Source organism: Budorcas taxicolor, chromosome 11 (assembly GCF_023091745.1).
Source record: "Budorcas taxicolor isolate Tak-1 chromosome 11, Takin1.1, whole genome shotgun sequence".
NCBI classification, from domain to species: domain Eukaryota; kingdom Metazoa; phylum Chordata; class Mammalia; order Artiodactyla; family Bovidae; genus Budorcas; species Budorcas taxicolor.
In genome coordinates this window covers 146,371,044-146,383,748 of record NC_068920.1, presented here as the reverse complement: position 1 = coordinate 146,383,748, position 12,705 = coordinate 146,371,044, and the positions used below count along the sequence as shown (strand labels likewise).

Sequence of the window (12,705 nt, the reverse complement as noted above, 5' to 3'; positions counted from 1 at the left end):
CCACAAGGGAAGCCCAAGAATACTGGAGTGGGTAGCCTATCTCTTCTCCAGCGGATCTTCCCAACCCAGGAATTGAACCAGGTCTCCTCCATTGCAGGCGGATTCTCTACCAACTGAGCTCTCACTGTAGCCCAACTATAAACTTAAACAGATACTTGTATACAGCTCAGCGCTTCCTACTGTCCTAATCTGCAGTAGGCTTGGAAACAAGATAAACTAACCTACCTGACATGGTTTGTAAAGTAGACAGCTTAAGAAGAGGCTGGAAAAAACGAACCTGTCTGTGGTGGCCCCTGGCTCTACCTAACAGACTTTATCTTACTGCCTGCTTCTCCACTATTGAGAGTAAATATGGCTCTATGTTGTTGAGTCAGAATGCTGTTTTTGTATAACAACTACACAAAAAATTGCCAACAAGGGTCCGTCTAGTCAAAGCTATGGTTTTTCCAGTAGTCATGTATGGACATGAGAGTTGGACTATAAAGAAAGCTGAGCACCAAAGGATTGATGCTTTTGAACTGTTGTGTTGGAGAAGACACTTGAGAGTCTCTTGGACTGCAAAGAGATCAAACTAGTCAATCCTAAAGAAAATCCGTCCTGAATATTCACTGGAAGGACTGATGCTGAAGCTGAAGCTCCAATACTTTGACCACCTGATGCAAAGAACTGACTCACTGGAAAAGACTCTGGTGCTGGGAAAGATTGAAAGCAGGAGAAGGGGATAACAGAGGAGATGGTTGGATAACATCACTGACTCAATGGACATGATTTTAAGCAAGCTCCAGGAGCTGGTGATGGACAGCGAAGCCTGGCGTGCTGCAGTCCATGGGGTCACAAAGAGCTGGACACAACTGAGCAACTGAACTATACAAAAAAATTGGCAAACCATGAGACACTAAGGAACTTGGGCTATTTATTACCTGTATGTACTTAAAATCTGACTCAGTTCAGTTCAGTTCAGTTGCTCAGTCGTGTCCGACTCTTTGCAACCCCATGAATTGCAGCACGCCAGGCCTCCCTGTCTATCACCAACTCCCAGAGTTCACTCAAACTCACGTCTATCGAGTCGGTGATGCCATCCAGCCATCTCATCCTCTGTCATCCCCTTCTCCTCCTGCCTCCAATCCCTCCCAGCATCAGTCTTTTCCAATGAGGCAACTCTTTGCATGAGATGGCCAAAGTACTGGAGTTTCAGCTTTAGCATCAGTCCTTCCAAAGAACACCCAGGACTGATCTCCTTTAGAATGGACTGGTTGGATCTCCTTGCAGTCCAAGGGACTCTCAAGAGTCTTCTCCAACACCACAGTTCAAAAGCATCAATTCTTTGGTGCTCAGCTTTCTTCACAGTCCAACTGTCACATCCATACATGACTACTGGGAAAACCATAGCCTTGACTAGATGGACCTTTGTTGGCAAAGTAATGTCTCTGGCTTTTGAATATGCTATCTAGGTTGGTCATAACTTTCCTTCCAAAGAGTGTCTTTTAATTTCATGGCTGCAATCACCATCTTCAGTGATTTTGGAGCCCCCCAAATTAAAGTCTGACACTGTTTCCACTGTTTCCCCATCTATTTGCCATGAAGTGATGGGACCAGATGCCATGATCTTAGTTTTCTGAATGTTGATCTTTAAGCCAACTTTTTCACTCTTCTCTGACTAACCTTTACTAAAATTCTATGATATGCTTAGTTTTTAATATTTGAGACACACTGAAGGCTTCTCTATTATCATTTCCAAGACAGATTTAGAAACAAAAAGATATGTCCTAGTTCTTGACCCCAAGGCACTCACTCACTCACAACTAGAGTAATAAACAAACCAGATTCTATGCTACAAGGCACTTTATGAAGGATGCTAAGCAGACATAAGTGCTCTAAGAGTAGAGGGGTAAAAAGTAATTCCAAAGAGACATCTCAGTGGGGAGGGGGAGGCAGGAGGGGTGCACATAGAGGAGGAGGCTTGAAAGAAGGGTACTTTTCAACAGATAGGAATTTGGGAAGAGCATTTCCAGTCTCCTGAGGAGTGGTGAGCAGTCTGATAATGCAAGGAGAGTGGCAAAATTTGAAAAAAAAAACAATTTTTGATCAGGCCAGATTGTAAAAGATTTAATATGCCGTGACCTCACTCTGCACCTAAGGGGAAATGACTAGGGAAAAAGAGGATAAGGAGGAGAAAGGTGACAAGCAGAAGAGTGAGTCAAGAATCTCAGAACAAAGAAAGCTGCTCTGTGATTCTGCAGCCGCATGGTACATGGTGGGCTACTGAGACAGAACTCAGACATGAGGAAGACAGGAGAGGCCACTTGAGGAAATGGGAACAGAGACAGGGCCTGAATCAGGGCAACTGGAACCCAAGGGTGAAGATACACTAGTAAGCTAGAATTGACAGATATCTCTATGGAGGAGATGGGAGGAGGAATACTGAAAAATGGTATTTAAAATTTTTTTTTAAATACTGTTAAAAATTTCTACCAAATGTCTAGTTAAAGTGACTAGAAAGTGGGGAATACCGTAAGTTAGGATCTATCCTTGGAGATGATCAGGAAAAAAAAGACATAGGGTGGAATAAAGGGCAAGAAATTATGTACCCAAGAGACCCAGATGTCCCCCAGTGGCTCTAAGTACACCGTGATACATTCAGACAACACAGTATTATTTAGCGCTAAAAAGAATGAGGGTATCAAGTTATGAAAAGACAGAGAGAGACCCTTTCTAAGCAAAAGAAGCCAATCTGAAAAAGGCTACAGTCTCAACTAAATAACCCTGTAGAAAAGGTAAAGCAATGGACTCAGGCAGAAGCTCAGTGGGTGCTAAGGGTCAAGGAAAGGGATGAAAAGGTGGAGCTCAGAGGGTGTGGGGGAAGCGAAAATATGCTTACCTTCTAATAGTGGACATGTGTCTCTATACACGTGTCTCAAATCACAGCATGAACACCACCAAGGGTGAACCCTAATGTAAACTGTGGGCTTCAGGGGATTATCACATATTAATGTAGGTTCATCAGCTGTAACAAACATCCCCCTTTGGTGGAGGATATTAACATCGAGGTGGGTCTGGACATAACACACGTGTGGGGGACAGGGGGTATGTGGGAAATCTCTACACCTTCCTCTCACTTTTGCTGTGACGGTAAAACTGTTATTAGAAAGTGTCTTTAGAAAAATCCAGTGAATGAGAGAAGTTAAACAGAGAAAAAACAAAATTATGTTCCATATAAGACTGGTTAACTCAGTGTATGCCTGGATTCTGATGGATGCCATCAGGTGTCTGAAAACCAGGCACCAGGGCTCAGGAGAAAAGAGAGGGCTACACTGGATACATTCTGGAGTTACCTGTAAACACAAGTCAGGTGATACTGCCCAAGACCAGAAGAAAAGCTATTTGCTAAGTATATATTTTCAGGTTTTATAGTTACACATTGTCAGGTTTTATATACTTAGATATAAAATGTAATCTATATGTATATAAAATGTATATTTAGATAAAAAATGTATAACCTATACGTATGTGAAGCTGCTCAGTCATGTATGACTCTTTGTGATCCTATTGACTGTGGCCTACCAGGCACCTCCATCAGTGGAATTTTCCAGGCAACAGTACTAGAGTGGGTTGCCACTTCCTTCTCTTGGGGATCTTCCCAATCCAGAGGTCAAACCCAGGTCTCCTGCATTACAGGCAGACAGATGCTTTACTGTCTGAGCCACCAGGGAAGCCAATGTCCACATATATACATATGTAAATATACAAATCCCAAGGGAAATCTTTTCTTTCCCATCCTACTGTATTATCACATTTAATAAATAACAGAGAAACATGTTAAAAAAAAAAGAGTAAGTTGGCTAGTATTCTCTTTTTTCCCTTAATTTAAAACAAGTTGCACTGCCCAAAGACAAGTATGCCTTGGATGAACAAATATAAAGTAAAAACTCTTATAACCAAGCTGTAAAAATACTTCCCCCACAGAGTTTTCCTAGTCTAATTGTTTGTTTTCACAGCTGTCTTTAAAAAAAAGTAGGATGAGACGGAGCTAGTGATGTGCTATAGTAGTTTACATACGTCTGGTTCGCAGTCTACCCTATACACATGTGCATGTAGGCCAAACACGCGCCACTCGATCTGGGAAACATCGTAAGGTGCTGTCACACTGTAGCCCTGCCTCAGAGAAGGGTGTTCTGGGTAGATCTGAGTGGGGATGCTCATTATCCACACTGTGTCCCAACACAGCAACATACATGAGGAATACTCCACATTTAAAACAGATCAACACTTGCAATGCAATGGTATCTATGAAATTAAGGTGATGCCGACTTCTGAGTAAAGATGGTGGTTTGAACGGGAGCATCTCCTTCCAATCTCTGCTAAAACACCACTAAAACAATAGAAGAGGGGCTTTAAAAGAACACGAATCCCTAAGGAGGAGGAGGCCAGGAAAGGAGACGGGAGCAATGAGGCTGCAGAAGCAAGAGAGGAAGGTCTAGCACCCGGCATCCCCAAGCGGAGGCCCTTCTGGAGGGGGACGCGTCCGGCAGGGGCTGCAGCACGCTGAGGACGCACCTGGCACCCAGGGAGGCAGGCGAGGGGGAGATGCCACCTCACCCCACACCCCCACCCTCCTGCTGACAGCTCCCAGTCCTCGAAATGCTGGCAGCCAGGCCATCACCCTCTGAGCAAGAGTCTGACCGGAAGAGAGAGGCTGAAAGACACTGAGGTTTGGTGCGTTCCCAAACAAACAGACTGGCCAGGTCAGCACAGAGGACCGAGGTGCCCTGTCACACCTCAGGGCCTCTACTCAGCTTTTTATATCTTCCACTCTTTTAAATCTGGACCAAGGACTATGGACCACAGCAGGCAAAAACTACGCACAGTTTTTACCCAAGACTATTTCCCAGCACCTGAGTTCCTGGACTGAGAGGGCCCCAAGGTGGCCAGCACTGAGGGTGGATCTCTGGTGGAAGATGGCCCCCAGAATGGCCCTGGGCCGGTCCGAAGACTTCCTTGGACTCTTTCTCCTTCTTGCCTTAGTCTCACATTGGAGGAGAAAACCCTAAGGAACTTCCTGAGGAAAAGCCGCATGTTTAAGAGTGATTTGCTGTTGTTGCTATTGATAACTGTGGGTGTGAGGATCTCTTTACTACACCTTATACAGACTGCTTGTCTGTCTGGGCTGGAAACAACACTCCTTCAGAAACCTGAAGGTCCTTATGATCCTGGGTCCATCACGGGCGTGAGGTGGAGTGAACCACCAAGATGCTGGCTGTGAACCAGGATCTGAAGGGGACCATTCCAGAACGGAGCTAAGCAGAGGAGGAGGAGATGTAAAGAGTATCTGCACATCTGTAACAAAGTAAATGCTGAATAGTCATGTATGGATGTGAGAGCTGGACTATAAAGAAAGCTGAACGCCGAAGAATTGATGCTTTTGAACTGTGATGTTCGAGAAGACTCTTTAAGAGTCCCTTGGGCTGCAAGGAGATCCAACCAGTCCATCCTAAAGGAAATCAGTCCTGAATATTCACTGGAAGGACTGATGCTGAAGCTGAAACTCCAATACTTTGGCCACCTGATGTGAAGAACTGACTTATGCAGGAGGAGAAGGGGACGACAGAGGATGAGATGGTTGGATGGCCTCACTGACACGATGAACATGAGTTTGGGTAAACTCCGGGAGTTGGTTATAGACAGGGAAGCCTGTCTATATGTTATGTTTTAAAGCTTTTCAGTACCAATTAAAGATTGTGTGGTTTCTGTTGTTGTTACAGTTCTGTACACAGAGTTTTGAAAACTAAGTATTTCTCCAAGGTTTGTTAGGAGTGTTGCCTGCCCTCCCATCCTTCTATTCACCCTCTTCTTTCCCCTCTCCCATTTTCAGCTCCCCTGACACTCTTGCCTTTTTAGTTCATTATTTCGGTCTAAAACTGTCCCTTACTGCTGGCCTACGGTGCTACTTCTTGATTTTCAAATGTCAGGCATTGTCTTTTCTTTCTTTTCTTCTTTTTGTCATTAAAAATTTATTTAAGCAATAAACTTGATCACCTCACAATCCTTAAGGCTGGTAGGACACTTCTCCCACGGTCTCTGAACCACAGAACACACCTTGCCTATGGATGTCATGCATGACAGTACCTGGCTGGGCTGCTGCAGAATTCTAGAGAAGTACCTTCATACAAGATAATTTAAGGCAATGGTGAAAATTTGGCAGAAAAGGCCAATAGGCAAGAAATGGGACTCGTACGAAAAGTGGCTTAGCTACAATGCACACCCTTATAGATCAAATGGATCACCATTTGCTTGCCTCTCCCAAAGTGCTTGTACCTACTGGGAGCTCAATATGTATTAGCTGAAAGAATAAATGAATTGATTCTTAATTAGAATTAACACCACCGCATTTCTAAGTTTGGGTAAGGTCCAGATAATTGCTTCCTGACACTATGTGGTGAGTACTTGCCATTGCAGATCTAACATGAAGTGAACGGTAAACATCTTATTAGAATTTAATTATGTTATCAGTGGGAGCAATATCTGGGAACATATTTCATTGTCTGCCTCCATGAAATTTCAGCTGGAGTCAAAGCAGGCCATAACTGCACCGTACTGACTTTTAAATCAGAAGTTACCAGAGCTATTAAGGCCCTTAAGGGTTTGAAAAGCTGAGTTCAAAGACAAGACTAGTGAAGTACTGATGGATTTAACAATTCTTTCAAGTATTCTTTACAATTATAATGAAGGACTTTTTTCTTAATTCAGGAACAGTTTTTAAGGTCTTTGTTTTTTGCTGTTTTATTTTTGGCCTCACTTTGCAGGATCTTAATTCCCTGGGATGTAATCCAGGTGCCAGGAGTGAAAACACCAAGTCCTAACCACTGGACCACCAGGGAAGTTCCAAGGTCATTTGAATTAGATAAAAGTGTTAAACAACAAATTAGACAAGCTCTCTAACAACAGACTTTTTGTTGTTGCTGTTGTTTAGTATTTAGTAGCTAAGCGGTATCTGACTCTGCGATCCCATGGACTGCCATCCGCCAAGCTGTTCTGTCCATGGGATTTCCCAGGCAAGAATACTAGAGTGGGTTGCCATTTCCTTCTCTGGGGGAATCTTCCTAAATTTAAGTATTTCTGGAAAGAAACTGAACTCTCATCATGACACCTGACTTGGGTCAGCAAGCCACTGAAAAGTCAATGACAAACACCCCTTTCCATCAGTATTCTAGAGTTCACGCCACTACAAACACCATGCTTCCAGCTTCCAACAACTGAAGGGAAATTGATGGAAGAAGAGAGGGATTTCTCAGGTTCTTCCTCTTTGCACTTGCAGTATGAACAGCACGTAGCTGGATGCTTCTTTATAGAATAACCCCATAAGGTGTTTTAAAGGCACAGACAACCATGACTTTCCCATGGACTCTGCAGGTCACTCTGCATGTTTTCAGCTCTTGGGGTTGTTGCTACCATCCTGCACCCCTGGGCACAGCAAACGCCAACTGTGTGCTCTGTCTCCTTCGGCCGTCTCTAACCTCAGCAAGAGTGTGAAGAAGAGGGGCAGAGAGAAACGGGGCTTCCCCCGCATCTTCATAATCATAAGACCTTTAAGAAAGGCTCCTGTACACTGTGTAAACCATGCTGCACAAAGTATCAAAATTAAACATTAATTTGTGTTGTATTCTTTGTAACACTGAATGTCATACAGACTCAGATGCATAAACTGTAGACAGGAAAGAAGACCTCGGCATAACCAGCTCCTCTCCCTTCCCACTGCAGCTTCCGGTGTGTAAATCCAAAGATCGTATCCGTGAAGCTTGGGGAATAGACCTATAAAGCTGACAAGTTACCTCCCTAACCATCCTCGGGCTGGGTTAACAAGAAAATCACTGGAAGCATGCCAAAGAGAACGTCAAGGGAGCCGGAAGCACTCACATTTTGAACACTTAACGCTCTACGCATACATGTGATACACTGATGAAATTAGAAAGGTACACAGCCACAAACACAATCACAGCACCAAGAAGGCCCCCCGTCCCCACCACAGTCCTACTCTTCATCTTAGAAAAGAACAAGCTATGACCCAGTGAAGCTCAGGGGCACCCACAAGGACACAATTGGTGAGCAAGGGGGACCAGACATGAGACTCTTCAGTGGCAGCCCCCTGACACTCCTGAAGAGTGGTACAAAAATAAACACACGAAGAGCTCACTTGTCTCCATTCACTTACCTGGTTAAAAAACTAGGGAGAGAACAGAAAGAACCAACATTAACAAAACTCTCCGGACAGCTCAACACAGCTGGCCCAGATACAAAGTTTGGCCATCGACTCAGGCAGGTCCTGCAGGCTCTTAGGAGAGATGGGATCTTTACAACTCATTCCAGAGAAGAGTCCGGCCCACTTATCTGCCTGCCTGATCTAAGCCGATGGGGAAACAGCACGGAGAGGAACAAGGAAGCTCTCAATTCTCTGGGAAAATGAGAAAAAATCCGCCTCCTGTCTTGACACCACCAGCTGACCCTTACTTAGTTAACGACCGACCTTTGTCCATTTTACATCAGGGATGGAAGGTAGAGAGCAGTTATTCCTTAGAGTGCATGCGCCCAGTAATGCCAAGTCTAAACGAAAGCTGGTTAGTTTTTCAGTTATAAACAAACCTAGTCACTACAAAGAAAAACAATAAACAAACTAAACATTTAACAATAAAAGGGTTATTTAAAATACACCCACAAGATAAAATATGCAGCTCTCAAAATATTTATAAAGATTGTTTAGTAAAATGGGAAGCCACGTGTGTTATTTTACAGACCCAAGATAAATATTATATTTTTATATATATATAGTAGTATCCTATTACAGTTTATAATTTTAAGATAAATAAGACAGGAAGGAAATTCACTAAACTATTAATGATGCCTTTCTCTGGATAGAAGTACATGAGTGACTTTCTTCTTTATATTCTTATCTGTTTTACAAACTTTCCATACTGAGCATATACTATCTAATAAGCAGAGGGAACAAGGAAAACTAAACATATTTTCAAAGTAAAAGGATACGATTTACTATCAAGAAAACAGAGAAATAACTTATCAAGATTTTCTTTGCCTTATAAATTCTTACCTTAACTTTCTTTTTCCAGGTAGATTTTTGTTTCTCCTCCTCTTCCTCAATTAATTTAAGTGCCAGCTCTTTGTTAACTTTTGGCAATTTCTAGTGGAGGAGAAAAAAAATAAAAAGTTGTACTGCAATACCTACAATTGAGCTTTGAAGGTTAAAGCAAAGAGTAGGGACAAAGGGACTCCATGTCCTACACTGCCCTGGCCAATATACACACACATATTCACTGCTTTTACCTAACAATCTGGAAAAAGGACAAGCTTGCTACTAGTCTCTGCACTGAAAGTGTGTGCGTGCGTTTTACAAAATGTCCAGTTAAAAACGATCATATCCCTCAGTGGTTGATCTCGATCAGGCCGGGAAGGCAGGAGGAGATGGGGTTTCCGCTTCCCCTCTGCTGGCTGCAGGGCTGGTGTCATGCGTCAATAGTTCTGTCTCCTGGCAGCAATGACGTGGCTCCAGTAGAGCAAGAGAGTCCAGTTTGTGGCTTCCCCACACTCCCGGGAACAGCCTCGTCCTGCCTCAAGGGCCCCACCACCAGCTGTCAGCCCTCCTCCGAGGTCCGAGTCTCTAGGCCCGCCTGTCTCCTACTGTCCGGTCCTGGCAAGTTAGCTGCTCCCTGTAGCCACCGCCTCCTTTATGAGTACCGCAGTGTTTTTGCCTCTTCACCTCTCTAATAACCGGGTAACAATTCTTTTACATTAAATTCTCTCTGATAATAGAACTAGAGTGGCCTGATTCCTGTCTGGGCCCTGGCATAGTCTGATGACCATTTCCCATGATCCAAGCAGCTAGCCTAAGACATTCCCACGTGTCACCAAGAAATGGGGATTAGCAAAGCCCCAGCACTCCAAAGTCTAAAAACACCTGTTTGAAAACAGCATCATATTTTCTTGGTAGGACCGACAGGATCGGCTCACCTGGCATTACTTGCCACAACACCGTTACCTTTACCATAAGGATGAAACTAGAGCATCCACCCTCACGACAAATAAAACATGTCAAGAATATTAGTGAATGACGTAAACTAAGAATGGGAAAAGAAAGAAATGGATGGAAAACTTCTCCGAATAATAAACAAAATAAAAACGAAGAGCCTTTCTCTAGTGGCTTCGATGCTGACTCTAACATTTACCTTTAACTGCACTCTTTGTGCTCGTGTTTCTTCTATCTTCTGCCGGATCTTATCTTTCCTATATTCTTCATAAGCAAATGGATTTACCATCAATTTCACCTTTTTGAAGAAGAAGAAAATGAAACAGAAGAGAACTATATTTAGCAGCATGTCTCATATACAGCATGAATATTGTGCCAAAGTATAGATATTTTACAAATCTTAAGTATGTTTTATAAAAATATACATAAGTAGAGAAGAAATGGCCACAAAGTGATTGTCAGTCACCTTAAATAACTGTAGCTTTGTACTTACCTTGTGGTAGAGCCTTATATCCATGAAAAATCCATGCATATATGCCCGAAGAAAAGGTGATCCAATGAGATGTGTGAGCCCTAGGGGAAGTTAACCAGAAGAGGGCAGATCTTTATGAAATCTTGATTACAATTCAGCAGTTTTTCATGGACTACAATTTGATTATAATTTCACTTCTAAGTAAAAATTTAAGGATTAGAACCACTAATCTTCTTTAACAACTGCAAAGAAAATTTTAATCTACTTCAGCAACATTACCTTACTTGTTTTTAATGTAACATTGTACTAAGCATAAAAATGATGGAAAGGTATTCATGAGCTGTAATAGACTAGTAAAGAAGGGCTCCCTATACTATTGGTTCTCAGGTATTTTTCATTCCATGAAGTGAGTCACTCAGTCGTGTCACTCTTTGCAACCCTGTGGACTGTAGCCTACCAGGCTCCTCCGTCCATGGGATTCTCCAGGCAAGAGTCCTGGAGTGGGTTGCCATTGCCCTCTCCAGGGGATCTTCCCAACCTAGGGATCAAACCAGGTCTCCTGCATTGCAGGCAGACACTTTACCCTCTGAGCCACCAGGGAAGCCCTTTATTCCATAAGCCAGTTTTAAATCTAAAAATAATACTGAGATTCAACACTAGGTTGTCAACTTTCATATTGCCAAGCAAGAACAGGACCGGGATAGGGGCGGGAGTGAGGTGGGGGAGGGAGATGGCCCGTAATTTCCAAAAACAAAAGAAAAACTGTGTCACAACAATAATGTAGAAAAGGTATATGTTCCCCCAAAACAGAATAACTGGCAAATGTCTACCAACACATGTACTATTATACACGCATACTGCATTAAGGATGAATGAAAAGTCCAATGCCGATGAGTGTCTAGCAGCCCTGCTTTAAAGAGTTTCTTTCACAGGGTTCCCAAGATTTAGTAGATTTCATTTACAATTAGTGGTGCTGGGGGTCACATAAGGATGCCCTGCCTATGTCACAGAAATTATTAACTGCAAATATTTACACAGAGAAAGGTTACAAGAATATTCATCTTCAGAATAAGATTGCCTATGAAATAATTCACATGAACAGCAGCTTTAGTTGGTATAATACTAAGTGACTAAGGTTCCAAGGAAAGCGTTACCCTGATTTTCAAATTTTAGAAATAAACAACCCTCCAGGGCTACAAATAATGTCTAGGTAAAAATCACATAGGTGTACAAAACTTAAATAGAACAACATCAAAAGGCAAACCTAAATTTAGGATAATTTCATAAGATAATTATAAGTCTTGGTCAGAAAAATACTTTCCTAGAATGTTAGGTCAATAAAACTCCATTGTTTGAATTTGCACAGTGGAAACTTAAAAGGGCAGTGGGGCGGGCTGAACCTTAATGAAATGTCCAAATGCACAACAATCTGCATTGAGGTACCTGCACATATGTTTTTATAACTTTTAATTTCCTCTATTAAGTATATAGAACTATTTATGGCCCAGAATTATTCCCATTCCAAGTTAGGTCATGAATAAAATCCAGCAGGAAGTTTTTCATATTAAAACAATTCTAAGGAGAGATCTGGCATCAGGTTTTCTCATCCTTAGCTCCAGAGAACACTAGCCCCAACAGATCTTGGAGGAAGATGAGGTTCTGTGACTAAGTAAGTTTCCTCCCTCCTGGCAATTTACAGTGTATAATGACATTAAAGGCTGAAAGTCCACAGTAGAGAAACTGATTTAACTTGGTTAAACTGAACATTTCTCAAACTCATTTGTCACAAATCTCTTAAAATGATAGGTAACATTATGGATTGTTTAAATACTGTACTGAGTAATTTTCAGGCATGACAGGATTCATTCTCTAAGCAACTCGATGGGTAGGTGTCATTGTTATTATTTTATAGATGAGGAAACCAAGGCACAATGTAGTTAAGTAAACTGGTTAAGTCACAGAGCTATTACGCGGTAGAGGTCGGGTGTGAACCCATGTCAGCCTCTCTAAAGCCTGTATTAGCCACTAAGCTGCCCACCTAGCACTTCTTACAGAAGCAGGGGGCCATGCAACACATTCTGGGAAATGGCATGGTACAGGACCTGCTAAAGGCCATAGCTAGGAAATGACAGAACTTGGCAAGTTTTCAAATGCTATAATCTTAAGAAACAAGAGAAGTCAGTTACATGGCCTTATTTTTACT

At 42.5% G+C, this 12,705-nt stretch overlaps 1 protein-coding gene across 1 annotated transcript in view; it reads right to left on the bottom strand.

Annotated features, from left to right (window-relative positions):
* NOL10 (nucleolar protein 10) overlaps positions 1-12,705 on the bottom strand; it is a 93,083-nt gene that overhangs the window by 21,503 nt on the left and 58,875 nt on the right. The window contains exons 15-17 of the mRNA XM_052648217.1: positions 10,524-10,603; positions 10,230-10,328; positions 9,098-9,187 (exon numbers count right to left, since the gene is read on the bottom strand). Coding sequence (XP_052504177.1) covers positions 9,098-9,187; positions 10,230-10,328; positions 10,524-10,603 — 269 coding nt within the window. The remainder of the gene's footprint in view (positions 1-9,097; positions 9,188-10,229; positions 10,329-10,523; positions 10,604-12,705) is intronic.